Source organism: Nymphalis io, chromosome 14 (assembly GCF_905147045.1).
Source record: "Nymphalis io chromosome 14, ilAglIoxx1.1, whole genome shotgun sequence".
Taxonomy (NCBI): domain Eukaryota; kingdom Metazoa; phylum Arthropoda; class Insecta; order Lepidoptera; family Nymphalidae; genus Nymphalis; species Nymphalis io.
Genome location: NC_065901.1, coordinates 5,444,537 through 5,462,812, shown reverse-complemented (window position 1 = coordinate 5,462,812; position 18,276 = coordinate 5,444,537). Strand labels below are relative to the sequence as shown.

General features: G+C 33.3%; 1 protein-coding gene across 3 annotated transcripts in view; it reads left to right on the top strand.

Annotated features, from left to right (window-relative positions):
• The window catches only part of LOC126773339 (small conductance calcium-activated potassium channel protein), a 239,719-nt gene that overhangs the window by 207,531 nt on the left and 13,912 nt on the right, over positions 1-18,276 (top strand). For all 3 annotated transcript variants that reach the window (XM_050494204.1, XM_050494202.1, XM_050494203.1), the window contains exon 3: positions 10,009-10,208. In XM_050494204.1, coding sequence (XP_050350161.1) covers positions 10,009-10,208 — 200 coding nt within the window. The remainder of the gene's footprint in view (positions 1-10,008; positions 10,209-18,276) is intronic.

Below are 18,276 nucleotides of genomic sequence, written 5' to 3'. Positions count from 1 at the left end.
AATACATCAGATATCTTTTTAACCATTCGCAATATATAGTGTATTACTTTCATGTACAATATTCTCAAGAACCGCGATGGTCCAGTGTTACACATGAATCTTAAGCAAATATTGCAGGTTCAAATCCGATCAACTGAAAATGTGGTTAATTTATGTTTATAATTCATCTAGTGCTCAGAAGTTAAGGAATAAATGCCGTGTTATCCGACACATGCGCATGCAGGCTTTTTCATATACTGCCACACACTACCAACCCGTACTGAATCTTCAAAACTACTCCTCGTATTTACTTTTTAATACATTTTCATTGCCTGAGAAAATATAATATCCGTTATAAATTGTGTTTGATTACAATGGGAGGTCATGTCATAGAATCTAGGCATTATCCTGTCACTTACATGAAATCCAATAAGTCTGTTTGGGTAAATTTACTGCGAGCATAGAATAAGTGAACCGAAGCCGAACACAAAACTCGTTTATTTAATTTACGCTTGATTTGTGAAACAAATTCTAGCGAAGTTCACGAGCTTACAATTTTGACTTTATGAAAATAATAATATATCGATACACGCAATAAACTACAAAATTAAGTGTCATTCTATTTATAAATATTTTCACACACAATACATTTCACTCTAGAAATATATCTAAAATGAATGACATAATGTAGTATGAAATGATATGTATGTATGTGTTATATAATAATATATATAGATATATATTATTATTATAAATACAATTAATAAATTTAAACATTTTATAAAACAGACTTTAATAGTAATATACCTTATATTACTTAACGCAAAATTATAATATAGATGATAAAAATGATTGATTTAGTTAAAGCGTGTAGTTTTTGTTGACATTTGTCTGATGGTTTCTAGCATTTTCTAATAGAACTTTCATAATGTGTAATATTTTAACAACAAGTGGAGCGTAAGTGGTTTTACAACGCATACTGGGCGTTAGCTAGAAATATATATCATGTGTGCATTTAATTAATATAAGCTTTTTTTAAATAAGTTTTTTCTAGTACGTTGAAGCAACAAAAACAATTGCGTTATTTCCCCACCTTTAAAAAGGCGTTTTCTGCTATGCGTGTTAATTAATATACCTTTGAATGTATTCAAAATAAACCGTGTGGTAGTAATAATAGGATCGATTTTAAAGCAAATTTTACACAATTTTGTTGTTAATAAGAAAGATTACAAAATACGACAACTATTTTTATTTTGTACCTTTTTATATTTTAACGTGAAAAATGCCGTGAATACTTTAAATCACTTTCAATTTTTATTAATGTTATATGGTAGATTTTGACTATCCATACGAATATTATCACTCAAATTAAAATTAACAATCTAATGTCTGAGAAATAAGAGTATAAATATCAACCTTATCAACCTTATCAATATATCACTGGTGGTAGGGCTTTGTGCAAGCTCGTCTGGGTAGGTACCACCCACTCATCAGATATTCTACCGTAAAACAGCAATACTTGATATTGTTGTGTTCCGGTTTGAAGGGTGAGTGAGCCAGTGTAATTACAGGCACAAGGGACATAAAATCTTAGTTCCCAAGGTTGGTGGCGCATTGGATATGTAAGCGATGGTTGACATTTCTTACAATGCCAATGTCTAAGAGCGTTGGTGACCACTTACCATCAGGTGGCCCATATGCTCGTCCGCCTTCCTTTTCTATAAAAAAAAAAAACCTTACCTTACCAAAATAATATAAGAAAAAAGAAATATAAAGCCTTATAAATGCCCCAATTCTGGGCAAAGATCGCAACTACCCTCGAGGAGAAGTTATGGAATATATCTCACGATGCTGTTGGAACATGCTGCTTCATCCGGGTACATATATATATCCGACTCATGTATGTTTCTTCACGATGTGTTTATCACTAAGCATGAATTGAATAATAAACATAATATAAGCACATGAAGAATTCGCGATGCTAACCTCGGTTTGAACCCAGAATCTTAGGTTAAAAACTACTGGACCACCTCGACTCATTTCAACGTAACAAACGTATAAATATTATTTAAATATTTAAAACTACAACTAAATGACTCATTAATATGCTTCTAGATTAATATTTCAGAGACAAATGTTTCCAACTATGTTACAACAATGAGTAAGAAATATTTGAGTTTCATTTATGGCTTCGTTTAATTACGTTTCGTGACAGTTTTTGTAATTAAAATGGCGCAACTGTGTTGCTATTAACTGGTCTCACCAATGAAAGCCTGTAACTAACTAATGTGTTCTGTAAATGGCAATTAGTAAAACAATCAATTAAACGTTCGTAAGCATTTTATATTTAAAAATTATATATTATAACAACATTGATCCAATCAACATTGACGAGGGAGAATCAGTCAGTCAGATACATAAATCAGGTATGTAAAAAAAAATTAATGAAAATAAGCTCGGTAAATAGATATATAACATATTTAAATGTTGCAATCATCTTCGATGAAAGAATGTTATATTTACTTGGCGGTAGGCCTTTGAGCAAGCCCGCCTGGGTAGTAACCAGTCATCATATACTCAATACATATACATAGCAGCTATACATAACAGCAATACTTAGTAATCTTGTGTACCAGTTTTAAGGGTTAGTGAATCAGTTTAACGTTTTATAATATATATATAATGTGTCCTCTTGATTCGGTTCTAGTCATAGCGGCCATTATCAATTGAGGCTAGGCACCATCCACTTAGTATTTTTTATAATTCGACTGCCTGACTGAAAATTTAGGCGCAGGACCAATGGGTTTACGGGTTTTATAGGGTATTTCAAGCTTCGAATAACTGAGTTGAACTGTGTATTTTATAATAAAGAAAGCAAAGTACAATAAATATAATTTAATACGAAGCCTTAAATGCCTTTCATCATTTACTTTTCACAATAGTTGACTGAGTTCAATAAGAACATAGTTTTATTTAATAGTATAAGACCGCAGAATTTGAGGAATTAATAAAAGTTTCCGCTTGCTTATTGCTCGTCCCGTATCAACCCTCGGGCTTTTTCATATTATTGCTTTCTTTGCAAATGTTACCCTATTAAAACTTACTGTTTCTACAAAATCGGATTAAAATAAAATAAGAATGGATTTTAAGACGAAGAGTGCTCCTCATGAGGACAGACTTAACGCTTGGAACTCATTCCACTATGCTCAAATATGAGTCGGTGGAACTTGTAATAAGCCTACGTTATATAAATATGCAAATACTTATTAACCACTTCTAGAAATGCGTTCGATTATAATAAAATTTATAAAAGCAAACTTTGTCACAACAAAATCCATGTAGAAAAATGAATAAAATTTAGTAGAATATATTGTATTTTTACCAGCACCAAAGGTTGTGGAAAAACTCAGATCAATCGGTTGTGTGGATGTTTAATATTCATTTGCAAAATTTCACTCACCAATAGGTAAAGTTAAATTAATGCTTGTAAAAAAAGGAAAGCTTAAGCTAAATTAAATATTTGTTTAACCTAAATAAACTAAATAAAAAAAACTATAATTTTGAATGGAATCGAAAAAAATGCGTGCTTATTTGAATATGATCAAAAGAGTTTTATAATCAAAGACGAATTCCTTCAAAGTATAATATTTCACGTAAGTTTCAATATAAGTGTTATTAATAAGAAAACTATATTTTATGAAAAATTTCAATCATTTTAATAGATACAATCATAAAAAATCGTTTTCTATTGTTAAAGCGTTTATGTTTCCTTCGTTCTTTCTTATCATAAATCTTACAAAATATGAATAAAAGGTGTTCTTTTAAAAGATATTGTTATTTTCCTTAATACTTTGTGGATTTTACGATAGAACTCTTTAAATTGCCTCATTTATTTACAAAGTCGTAAAGAACACTCATGCTTGTATTTTCACGATCATTGTAACATTCATGCACTTTCGATTTAATGTTTACTTTTAATACTGATTTCCGCCTACTGGTGGGGGGGGGGGATTTGGTAGGTAACCGCTGACAACGTGTATGCAAATTTTCATGATAATCGGTTGAGTATTTAAAAGTGAAAACGTAAAAAAAATCAGGTTATTTTGGTCTATTCAACAGCAAGTCCTTTCTCACAGATAAATACACTGTCATAGTTATAAGTTCAAAATTTGTATATCAGTTTGTAATTGACTTTGACGCTGTTTCGAGCGAACACCATAAAAAGTAACTGCCTGTAAATATCCTATTGCTGGCCTAAAGCGTCCCCTCTTTTTTGAGGAGAAGCTTTGGAACTTACACCACCACGCTGCTTTACGATACGGGTTGTTGGATGCACGTAGCATATTTTCATCCGCCACTTACAGGATTCCTCGATTTCCATTCAGCGCCGAGCTCAAGATGAATTGTAAATACAAATTAAGCAAATGATAATTCGTTTTCCGACCACTTTTCCATTAAAGTGCAGACGCTATGTGGTTTATTTTTACTTGGCTACTTTAAAGTAAAGTATAATATAAAATACCTATATATATATAGAGGTATTATATTTATATATATATCCTTATTTAATTTTAACTACGTCTACGCTACTAGCTAGTACAAATACACGCACACATGAATACATACGTCAAGGCTTTATTGCACAGAAGGAGATAAAAATGTTGTTATGATGTTTTATTTTAATACTCTAATCCATCATACAATGGGGTTATATATTTCGATCAATGTGACATTACATTGGACAGCGATCGATAATTGTTCCATTAATAAAGTTGCTAAGCACTTTGACGTAACTCTTTTACTGACTGAGTATTCTTTACTCAATAAGAATAATTTATTTGTAGAGGACTCGTTGGAATTAATGATTTAACATAACTTTTTTTAGTATTTTCGTGTATAGATTTTAATTTAACGATAGCAATATTTTTCTGATATTTTACTAATGGTTTTTTCATAGTATGATACAATATCATAAAGCAATGTTTAATGTTGGTAAAAATGATAGTAAAACAAACATGTCAACGTTTCATTCTTGTATTGTAGTTTTATGGTGCTTATCTTTTTTATTGATAGAGGGATTGTTGTGTCACCAAAGATGAATGCCTGACTACTAAATTTTTAATATTATATATTGTTTTTTAATATTATTATAATCAAAATTCAATTTAGGTTAGATATATTGTTAGTAGAAAAAAAAACATATTCATCACTCATTAAGAAAGATTATCAAAATCTATATATTATATGCCAACTAAGGATTTTCTAATGTATTTACTAATAACGACTACTTCACTGATCTAGTGTGTAGCCGTAGATCCTAGAGGTCGGGGTTCAAGCCTTGGGTCGAGCTTATTTATGGTTATTAGGCTTATATGCTATATTATTATAATAATTAAATGCATAAGCTCTTCATTGACGTTTGACGAGAAAATTTAGCAAACCATTGACGACATTCGGTGTGCCTAGCGCGAATTTTTTACGTGGAAGCATTGACGTAAAATATAAACAGCTCCATCTATTGACAGTAATCGTTATTTTATACAATAAACGTCAACGCTATCGAATAAATAAAAAAACTCCTACTAGGCATACAGTATCACTTGTGGTCGAAATTCATCTATTGTTTTCGATTTTCAATTCGATTCAATGGATTAGTTGGTCAATTCTTAGCATGTCATACCTCCAGGGTATGTAATGCTAAGAGTAATAATTATAATAATTCATAAACGATATATTTATAATGAAATATTTTGGCACATACAACATACTATAAGATTATAAGATTCATACACAAAAAAAAACATAATATAGCTCTTCAGGTCTTATTATTATTATAATTTGTATGTTAACAATTATTGGACAGTATGGTATTATTTTTAACGAAAGAATTCTTTTTTTTTACAAAAAATGTAAGCTTTAATATTTCAAACCACTTTGGTTCAAACCCAGGCAAGCATAACTGAATTTTCATGTGCTTAATTTGTATTTATAATGCTCGGCGTGTTCGGAGGTGAAAAAAAGAAATATCAAAATCTTGATCAAAATAAAAATCTTGATGAAATCTACATGTCACATTTCACTAAAATTCTGTATGTACACCAAGCCCCAGGAAAGAAGGCTTTTGCCCAACAGTAGGATATATTACATGCAGTCATTTTTTTTTATTCTTTCTTCGTTCACTATCACAAAATTAGATTTTTTTTTGTGTTGGTAATTCAACCGTAGTCTTTCGTGCAAATATGTGACATATTACCTCCCGAATATCTTCTTAATAAAAAACCCCAAAATAATACTTCCATTTATAATATTTACTTACTATAATTCTTTAAAATAAGGATTGCCTCTTATATTTCGATTACAATATAAGAATCTGAAATGACGAAAGTTAGTTTTATCCGATACTTTAGGCGAATGGGACCATTACACTCCGATCGGGTGAGTTAGGCTGAATTGCCGACGTGATGCCGCAATTCTATTCCATATTACCGTTCAAATACTTAAACCGCTTCTTTCAATCAAATAAATAATAGTCATTTAATAAAGTGACTAATATATATTTCAATAGGTATTTGGAAAAAAGCTAATAAAAAAAAAAGTTGTTTTCTTAAAAAAAATCCTTTTAAGTTATAATTTTAGGTATGCTAAGAGTCTTTTTTATTCCACATACAAAATCATTAAATCTTACAAACTATTCTTAAGTATAACAAAAAAAAGAGAATGGAATAAAAAAATTAAGTACGAAATTAGGTGTGGATCGTGTAAGCATCTTCTCTCTGATTTCTATGTGTGTTAAATAAGGGTGAATAAAAATATTTGAATACTATTTATTTAATAAAGTTTATGAGATTTTAACTTTTATTATTTTATTACTTAAAAAAGGGATAGTAAATAAAACGATGTTCTATTAATGTAATAAACAATGTATTAGCATATAATGTAGTACTAGCATTGTGGCTTGAAGCAAAATATTATTAAATAGCTTGAATCGCATTTTTATAATGGGCTGGGTCGTTAACACAGTAAAATGTTTCAAATGGGATAAAAATGATACAAATAACCAATTCACGCTTAAAATGATAAATTATATTTATATGCTTTATTATATATTATTTAGCTAGCTTATAGCTTTATTATATATATTATATATTATAATATATACCGTACCGTACCGTAACAGCCTGTGAATGTCCCACTGCTGGGCTAAAGGCCTCCTCTCCTCTTTTTTGAGGAGAAGGTTTGGAGCTTATTCCACCACGCTGCTCCAATGCGGGTTGGTAGAATTCACATGTGGCAGAATTTCAGTGAAATTAGACACATGCAGGTTTCCTCACGATGTTTTCCTTCACCGTAAAGCACGAGATGAATTATAATCACAAATTAAGCACATGAAAATTCAGTGGTGCTTGCCCGGGTTTGAACCCACGATCATCGGTTAAGATTCACGCGTTCTTACCACAGGGCCATCTCGGCTTTTTTTTATGAGGTCCGTGTATACTCAGTAAGCCAATGGGTAATCGGTCATATTTACCCACTTGCTATGTAACTGTGAGGATACTTTATCCTGGCAGATGCATAGCAAGTAACTGCTGTTGCGAAATTGGCTTGGCTCTGCTCTATTTATCTGTGTAACCGACCATTATCAGTTTATAATATATATTAATAATTAATTATATATTAATATATACATATGTATTAAAAAACTAGTGTAATTTTTTATATTTTTTATTGAATTGATATAAAGCTTATCATCCACTCAATAAGCGATATTTGATTTCATTGTTAGATGAACTTAGTTAATTAATTCAAGCAAGGCCTGGCTTAATTTAGATTTAAGCGTATTTTAGTCAGGGAACAGGCATCGTGCGCCATTTCGTTGTGGTCAATCAAGAGTATCTTGTAATCTCTTTGGGATCAAATAGTAAATTGGAATGTACTTTCAAATTTTGAAATAATTTTGGACTTTTGTTATTGATAGTTAGCATTTAAAGAGCGTGTCCTAATCTATACGAAAGCCATACAATATATTTTATACACCATATTTCCTTTAATCACCTAATCATATTATTATTATATAAATCGACATTATAAGAAATATGAATTATAGTAAATTAAATTGATTTAAAGTAAATTTTTATATTTATCAACATCAGTATATTTATTGAAATAGGATCTAACAAAAGTTAATTGAATCTTCATTTTACAAGACCAATTTTTGAAATGAAGATAATCGACAAGAAGCTCAATAGATACTCTTTTCTAAAAGTTGAATATATACAATGAACTATTATTTATTTTAATCATTATTAATAATCTTAAGTATGGAAATCAACGAATGCTAACTACATACTATTATAATCTGTATAATTTTATATGTAGTAATATGCCTTATTGATTAGTCATTGCTTTTTTATGATTATGATATTTAATTTCCTAAATATAACAAATACCTTTAACTTCAAAATCCATTCATGTATATCAAAATTAGCAAGGGACGTAAAATTGATCCCTGTGGAACTTTCATTTTTAGCATAGACCAAGGAGACTTAATTTCATTAATGAAAATTTGTTGAGTTCTTTGACTCAAGTATATGAAGCAATTATATCAAGAGTGACCTCTTAATACCGTAATGTTGAAGCTTATATAAAAGCGTTTCATGCGCCACACAATCTAATGCTTCAGATAAATCGAAGAATACACACTTTATTTCACAATGATTCTGTAATTTCTCCTACTGTAATACAGTACAGTAACAGCCTGTGAATGTCCCACAGCTGACCTAAGGCCTTTTCTCTTTTTTTGATTAGAGGGTTTTGGAGCTTATTCCACCAAGCTGCTCCACTGTGGGTTGGTGGGATATGCATGTGGCAGAATTTCAATGAAATTAGACACATGCATCCTGCATCCTCACGATGTTTAACTTCACCATCAAACTCGAAATGAATTATAAACTCCAATTAAGCGCATGAAAATTTAGTGGGGTTTGCTTGGGCTTAAAGTCACGATTATAAGTTAAGATTCATGCGTTTTAACCACTGGGCCATATTGGCTTATATCTCCCACACATCATATATATACCCAAGCAGTGCCGTTCCCGCTTCAGTTGTGGAGCGACCCTTAGTGAAAACATATTGATCAGAGTGAAAATAGCATTTATACAAATATTTTTATGCAAAAATGGAAGTATTGAAAATAGATTTATTTCGTTTCCAGTGTTAAAAAGTGGTAAAACTTTCACACGTTTTAGTTAATCAGAAAATTAACCCGTTCTTAAATACCAGATATAAATACTTATATATGTATATGGAACGATATGATATACGATACTAAGAAATTACAATGAAAATACAAGACTTTATTTAGCCTGCCTAATTATTCTACAGGAATGAAGTCAAATGATTGTATTTGCAGTAACCTACTTTTTTCATCAGTGAAAATAGTGGTGTATGGAAGGGCCAAACTTCAAAGCTAAAGAAATATTGTCGTTTACCATCATACCCTTTCTTTAAACTAATTATTTGTTGTCGCGTGTAATTCTTAATCAGAATTTAAATAAGGTAAAATTTATATTATAATATTTTTTGGATGAGGTAAAACCATCTCCAAAAGGTAATTTTGGATAGTAAACAAAAATAAAAATTTTCAAATGAAATCTTTCGGCCATAATTAAACAATTTTATAAAACTTTGCGCAGCTCCTCGAAAAGTTTCTGTTTACTTTTTCAACTAAATTGAATATTTCATGATTAAACAGATATTGTTTACATCGGATTTGTCAATTATTGTATTTCACTCCTCGAGATATTTGTGTAACAACATTTTAATACCCGTGTGACCGCGATTTTGTATTTTAACGTTTAATTTACAATTATTTTCGTTAGGTTGAATGATTTTCGACTAAGAAAAAGTTTTATTTAATATGTATATGCAAAAAATACATCTTACAGTTCCGAATTGAGGGTAAAATACCCATAACTCGTTTTCAAATAATTTCTTTAAATAAATATAAAGATTGAACCAATACCGTTACAGCTGCGGAAACCGGTGTCGACGCTCTCAATCCCCGGCGCTATGAAGGCGTACTCCGGGAGGGACGCGGCGGCTGAGGAGGCCGGAGTTGCGCTAGTCGGAGTACATAGCGAGTACCCGCGTTACGGCGAAGAGAGGGCCCTCGGCGGTGGCACATATAAGGGCGGGGGGACGGCCAAGCACAAACCTAACATAGGATATAGGTAAATATATAAAATGATCTTATAACAAAATTAATGTAACCAATGCATAATTAAAGACAGGAGAATCGATTAATAAAGGAAGATAAAAAGTTATGCACAATTTTATATAAAACTTAACAAAACACGATATGTATGTAAACACTACATCATATTACAGTACAGTATACAGTACGAAACGAAAAAACATAAAATATTTGAAAATAAATACTCATTGATATATTTAAATCGTCCGAGCATGAAATTATGTATGTATGACTGTAGATTAATTTAGAATTTCAAATTTAAATAACATATTATTTGAGGGCTATATTAAAAATTAAGAAATAATTTACACCAATTTTTAAGGTGTCATAACTAACTTTCACCAACGTACGCATGGTTTATTCTGCAGTCATTTTGAAGAATTTAATCTCGTGCTAGTTAGCTATTTTTCCTTTGAAATCGTGGAACGAAAGTTTTGCGCTGAAGTAAGTAATGGCCTCTTTCGCTAATAACAGCCGGGAGTTACCTACTCCCAGATTTAACACTTCTTCGGGCTTAATTTAGCCCAGTCAGGAAGTCTTATAATTTTCGCATAAGTGATGTTTTATGTTTGAAAAAATGTAAATATTTAAAAAAAAAACACAACGGCTTAAAATTGAATTATAACGATGTCTAAGTATTTTTGTAATATATTTTTTTGCATATTTTGAATAATAAAGGCATCGAAGTTTACTTAAAAGTCACTAATTACGTTAGCAGTTTCTTGAAAAATGTTTTAGCACTAATAGACCTACATTCTACTCCGAACAAGGGTGTCGAGATGGCTTAACACAATGCAATATGCAAAGGCTTCAGATTGCTTATCAGAATGCTAATTAGAATCTAATTTCCATATGAATCAGGTCAAGAATCATTAAAATTAATGAAGTATGTCCAAGTTTTACAAATCACTTTCATAAGAAAATGTTTATCACAAATCAAATCAAAATTTACTTTATTCGAGTAGGCTTTCACAAGCACTTTGGAGTTGTAATTTTACAAGATTAAATAAAATTTAAAACCACCATCTACAATCATTGTCATCATATTTTATTTAAGTTTAATTAAGTAACGAGATTGTTGCCTATACTTGTGTACTTTCTGAATGTCAATCATTCAATGTCAATCATTCAGAAAGTACACAAGTATAGGCAAACAATCTCGTTACTTAATTAAACTTAAATAAAATATTACTTATCTTGTATGAAAATCAACAAAAACAATCTCTATGTTTTTTATCATTTATATAATATTTTATTGAGTAATACGCCTCATTACACAATTGCCCAAAAAGTGGTTACAGGGTCTATATTTGTATGTATGTGAGCTTCTTTGTTCCAACATAAATTCCTGAACGGATTTAGAGTATTTCTATTATTCGGAGTGATGCTGGTTATATTTTATTTTTTTAATAATTGTTTCCTAACATTAGCATTATCTTAACATGCTACTACTATGCTGTATACTAATGTAAATAATACATGTAATATATTTGTTGGTTTGTTGGTCTGTTCTTCTTTCACGAAACATTGGAGCAAAGGATTGGGGTGATTTTCTCTGGGATATAATAGATTATGGGCCGAAGACAGACATACGATACTTTTTATCCCGAAAAATTTACGGCCCTAGTAAAATAGATATGTTTAACATTATGCCGTAACCATTTCATGCAGAAACGCCTTAATAAATGTTAATAAAATATTTTAGTTTTCGGATTAACACATAGATTAATTTTTATTGAGGAAAACTTCACATTTCCTGTGAGATATTTATTGAGCATAAATCTGTAATTTCCTCATCAGAAAGTAATTGCCAAACCATATACATATATATTTTTAAGCTTATGTGCGTCAAAAAATTGTTATAATCTTTAACTTTAATATCTGCCTGTCCCCGAAAGAAACTTGAAAAACTGTCAAAAGTCCTGTAGACACGAAATTTGACAATTATCCTTGGGCATACTTCGTTATAAAAATACACTTTTCGAAAATCAATTTCCAAACAGGCGAAACAAATATTTTGTTAGCGTCCAAAATATTTAAAAAATCTGTAATTTAATGTAATAAGTTCTACAGATTTTAACGAATATTAACTTTGAAGTTTTATTCTAGCGGCATTGGAGTTAAAAAATCCCCTTTCAAAAGACCAAAAATACTGTAGAATCTAAACTTGGAATGAACGCTTCTTGTACAAAGACAAAAATTTAAAATTGGATTTCCGAAAATCTATTACGGTGAAGAAATGAGAAGAAGAAAACTTATGAGTTGGTTTTGTAAAAACTATGACATGAATATGCGAAAACTTTAAAGTTATAGGTGTATTTCTTCAAGTCCCTATAAATTATTATTCAAAACTAGAATATTTTTATATTTTTGACATTTAAGAGCTCCTATAAAATACTAAAATTAGTTTAAAAAAATTTGAGCTATACTTCCAGGGAAAAGAGCAGATTACCTAATATCAAGTATGACAACTTATTTTATTAAGTACTTCTTATTAACTTATCATTTAACCTTTCATTTATTAAAGGCATATTTAACGCGAATACGTTTTATTTTTCTTCACATATATCAATCGTGTAAGAAAAATGGAATGAAATTCTGGTAAATGTTCAAGTCAGTCTTGATTAATTTCAAAGATTTGTTCGCTAAATTGGAGTGTTGGCCTCATTTTATAATAAACGCTTAGTCCTGGTAATGACTGTGCTGAATTAAATTAAGAATTCATTTGTTTACATTTAATTATAGAATTATTGATAACAGTAAATCAATTCCAGTAACTATATAAAGGCATGTATTTATTACTTTACAAAAATCTTTTTTTTTTTATTAACATATTTATTACCTTTCAATGTTCTAATATCTAATTATATAACAGGTTTAAAAGCATCATTTTCAAGACGAAAATTTGTTCGTTTGGGAATAATAGAATTTCATATATCATTTATTTACATTTAGAATTACATTATATTTTATTAGTTACCCACTAATAAAATTATAGCTTGGTAAGTATTACGTCATAGGTATTGCACAAATATATTGTTGTTATTGAAAAAATAATAGTAGGCGATGTATAAAGAAATAATAATATATTTAATAAACTATGACTAAGCAAAATACAAAATTCGCAGCAGCGCAGAATGTAACATACGAATAATAAATAAAGATTATTTAAAATTTGAATTTATATCTGAAATTTATATCTCTCTGAAAATAACGCAAGGAAGTTTCTTTATTTATAAAATTACTTTCCAAAGTAGGGAGGAAAAACAATTTTCCATCGAGCATGTAAAAATAAGCTTCAAAATGTTCTCACAAACACTAGATGTCATTGTAAACCTTAAGATATTACCTTCATGATATATTTTATTATTGAGCTCAGTGATCAGGACAGAAAAGTCGAAACATCACGTAAAATAAAAAATAAACCTTGGCTAAAATCTGAATAACATATATAAAACTAGAAGCCTTGCAATGGGATAATTCGAATATATATTTTACTATAAATACAGTATCATATCAAACAGATACATAAATAATCATAATTGTTATACAATTATAATTATTATAACCATTAAATTTGCATACATATCATCACAGTCATAAAATAAATTTTATTTTTTTACAAAGAAAAGAAAAATTTAATGGCGGACGTTTAAATTCGATTCATTACAAATTTAGTCAATGTCTTCAGTATCTATATAATTACGATAAAAAGCCCATAACTTTAAGAGGCTTCACAGTAATATTAAAGAATTGCAGATACGTCATTCCACTGCGATTATGACGCTATTATGCTTATGACGTTACAGTCAACTTAATGATGTCATATAATAAATGTAAATAATTGTATTCAATTTTGCGAACATTCTGGAACTAAATAAAGCGAACAACTCACCACAAAGACGACAAGATAATAATTTTTCGCTCATTGAATTTTATACCAGCATTTGTTGCTTCATACAATGCAAATAAACTATTGTATTTCATTTCATATACGCCTTCTGATAAAACTATGAAACGGAAATCTACAAAGCAGAAAAACGCGGTGTAATATGATATGAGATTTGTATTATTCGTGTGAATTATTGAACAATGTTCTCATATTGAATATGAGGAATTTAATAGGATATATGCTCGTTAAAGTCGACCACTTATCGATAGGTATGAATTAATAATTTTGATTAAAACTTGGATATTTTTTCATATTTATATAAAACAAGTAATAAATTATAAAAGAGATACTTACTTACTACACAAGCACATGAAAATTCAGTGGTGTTTGCCCGGGGTTGTACCCACTATCATCGGTTAAGATTCACGCGTTCTTACCACTGGGCCATCTCGGCTTTTTTTTTAGTCCCAGATAATTCCAGAATAATAAGTGTCATGAAGTTTTAGTTTGCTCATTAATCAATTTCACTTTTTTATAACCCGCTCGTTAAAATTATCTCCAGCATTATCGTCGGGAGAGGTTTTTATTACAACTTCTAAGCCAATAAAATATTTTATTCTTATCCGTTACAGTAGTAACCGGATATGTCTTTCGCAGACTTACTTAAATAAATATGGTTTAGATTATATATGAAGAAATATAGTATTATCTTTTGAGATGTCGAATGATTGTATCTACTACGTTTCTAAGTAAATACTGAGAAGATTTTATTGTTTCTTGTCTACTTTTTTTCAGGTTCTGATTTTTGATTTGACTTGCACATTACCTTATTAATACTGGGTATTGGGCTATATTTTAATTAATCTGAAATATAATTATGAATGCAATGATAAGAAAAACATTATTGTACATGTTTTAATTTATTATTGACCGTGTCAGTCAAATAAGTTTTTTCCGTGTGTACCTTTCTGTTTATTTTTATATCTTCATCTTTTCAAAAGATGGAAAATATTAGTTTTAGTAGTCTATATCCCTTGGTATACTTTATATAGCAACTTTTTTTTTTATATATATTTGCCGGGAGGGCAAATGACTCTACTCCACCTAATGGTAAGTGGTAGTAGAGTCCAAACGCGACGACGGCCAGTACAGACGGGAAAAATGTTCTGCACTAGCCGCCTTCGCCTTGCCGGCCCGCAAGATGCCTCTTCACGCCTCGTTTGATGGAATCCGGGTTGTAAGAGGAGGGGAACACGTGAGCTGGTAAGGAATTCCATTTTTTGGTAGGGCGACAAGGAAAGGAGTTGCCAAATTTCTTAGTGCGCGATGGAATTGATGTCACTGTTAGGCGGTGACATCGAGAACCAGCTCGCGTGGACTTAAGAAGGAAGGGGGAAGCAGGAATTAGAGAGAATAATTCCTCAGAGCACTCGCCGTGATACAGTCGATAGAAAGCGCTCAGTGCTGCTATCTCACGACGCAATTGTAAAGGTTCAAGGGTGTTTGTGACCTTTACGTCGCCAATAATGCGTACGGCACGTCGCTGCAACCGGTCCAAGGCCTCCAGTAGGTACTTAGCGGAGCCATCCCAAAGGTGCGAGCAATATTCCACGCAAGACCGTACCTGTGTTTTGTACAGCAGGCACAGTTGTTGTGGCGTGAAAAAACGCCGCACCTTGTTCAGAACTCCGAGTTTCCGTGAAGCTGTTTTTATAACAGCCTCGATGTAATTGCCCTTGGACTAAAATTGCAGCGAACGTCAATCCCCAGCTTGGCGATTTTGCTTTGTATCACCAGCGGAGTACCACAGAGGGAGGGAAGAAGGGAAAATGCTGACTTTTTCGCTGTGAGAGCGCATACCTGTGTTTTCTTGGCATTAAACTCAACAAGATTAGCAGAGCCCCATTTGGCGATGAGCTCTAACGTCCTATCGAGTTCAATGACAAGATCCTTTCGCCTCTCCTCAATTTCCGCTCGCCCAGCCACTGCGCGTACGTGGTATCCACCATGCACTGTGCTATTGTCTGCATAGCAATGTATGTTCCCAAGAGAGAGCATATCATTGATATGCAAAAGAAAGAGTGTGGGAGATAGCACAGATCCCTAGGGGAACTGTGAAGAACTAGAACTGTGAAGCGCACCCATCAACTAAAACACGAAGGCTTACGCTTGTGTAGGAAGCTGGCAATCCAGGTGCATAGATGAGCAGGCAGACCATATGCCGGCAGCTTGGAGAGAAGACTTCTGTGCCAGACCCTGTCGAAAGCCTTGGAGATATCGAGGCTGACAGCCAACGATTCTCCATGCTTGTCGATAGCTTCACCCCAGAGGTGCGTTACGTACGCTAGAAGATCACCTGTGGACCGTTTTGGTCGAAACCCGTATTGACGATCATTAATTAAAGAGTGATCTTCTAGGTAATGGATCAGTTGGTTGTTTAAAATCCGTTCCATCACCTTACAAAGTACTGAGGTGATAGCTATTGGCCGATAATTTGCCGGGTCAGACCGATCCCCTTTTTTGGGAACCGCTTGCACATTAACTCTTCTCCAAGCCTCCGGCACACATCTCGAAGAGAGAGAAAGTTAGAACAGGCGCGTTAACACAGGAGACAGCTCCGCCGCGCTCTTCTTCAGCACTATGACTGGTATTCCATCGGGACCGCTAGCTTTCCGTACATCAAGTGATTGCAGCTCCGCACGCACATCACGTTGCCTGATTTTGATGTCAGGCATCGTATGGCCACATGAAGGTATTGTAGGTGGCAGCGCACTACAATCATCGATGACGGAATTGTCCGCAAAGAGTTTAGCCAGGAGATCAGCTTGCTCTTGCGGACTGTGAGCTAGCGATCCGTCCGGATTTCTGAGCGGTGGCAGCGAAGGTTGGCAGAAATTGTTTTGCACAGACTTGGTCAGACGCCAGAAGCTACGTGAGCCCCTAGGATGCGAAACAAGGTCATGACCAATCTGTACAATGCGCTGTGCATCCGCTCTCGTGTATGCCTTTCTACAGGACTTGGAATCTTTATTATAGTTTGCTTTCAGTGAGTCAATGTTAGATGCCCCGCTAATGCAGCCGTTGATCCACTTGCGATATGCCGCCTGCTTAGATGATACAGCATCGGTACATTCACGAGTGAACCAACGGTTACGCGTACCCCTACTGACGAGATCTGAGCTAGGAATGTAGTATTCCATTCCCAGCATGATCTCGTCAGCAACAGCAGCGGCACTAGCTGTCGGGTCATTCCCACTGAAGCAAGGTTCCTTCCAAGGGACCGACGCATAGTAATCGCGCATACCGTCCCAATCTGCCGATTTATAGTGCCAAACGCGACGTTTGCATACCGCTAGTGGCGGCAGCTTGGCCTGTGGCACTCTGGTAGATATAAGGCCGTGATCCGAAGAGCCAAGAGGAGCCTGCACCACAACCTGATATTCCACCAGGTGAGAAGTCAGCAGAAGGTTCAGTAGAGAAGGTGCTTGCCCATCAATGTCTGGGATCCTGGTGGGCTGATCAACCAGTTGGGTCAAATCATGTGTGAGAGCAAACGCATGAGCAGTCCTTCCAGCATTGTCAGTTTTGAGGGATTTCAACCATGATTCGTGGTGAGCATTAAAATCACCCAAAAACACCAATTCCGCGTTAGGAAACTGCTCTTGCGCAGCATCTGCCACACGACTAAGATGGTCAAATAATCAGCTTGTCTCCAAGTCACCATTGTGGGATCTGTAGAGGCACACGTAGACTCGACTCTGACGAACCAGGTCCACACGTACCACCAACATGGAGAAGGAGGGGTCCTCCAAGCAGCGCAGTCGGTGACAGCAAACATCCGTCCTGACGAACAAGCATACTCCGGCTTTCGCTTTGAAGGATTCTTCAAGCGTGTAGCCGGGATAATTAAGGTAGCTGGTATCGGCAGGACGGAGTATTTGTGTCTCCGTGAGAAACAACATTGTTGGGCGTGCTGTCTCGAGATGGTGGTGGACAGCGTTGAGGTTAGCGTGGAGTCCACGGATGTTAGGGAACTCGACCTCAAACAGCAAGGGTATGGTGATGGTGTGCACCGCTGTACGACCGTTATTTCTGCTTTGTTGCGCTACCATTTGGGAAAAAAAATGGAAAAGAGACTTGAAGCGAGCGACGT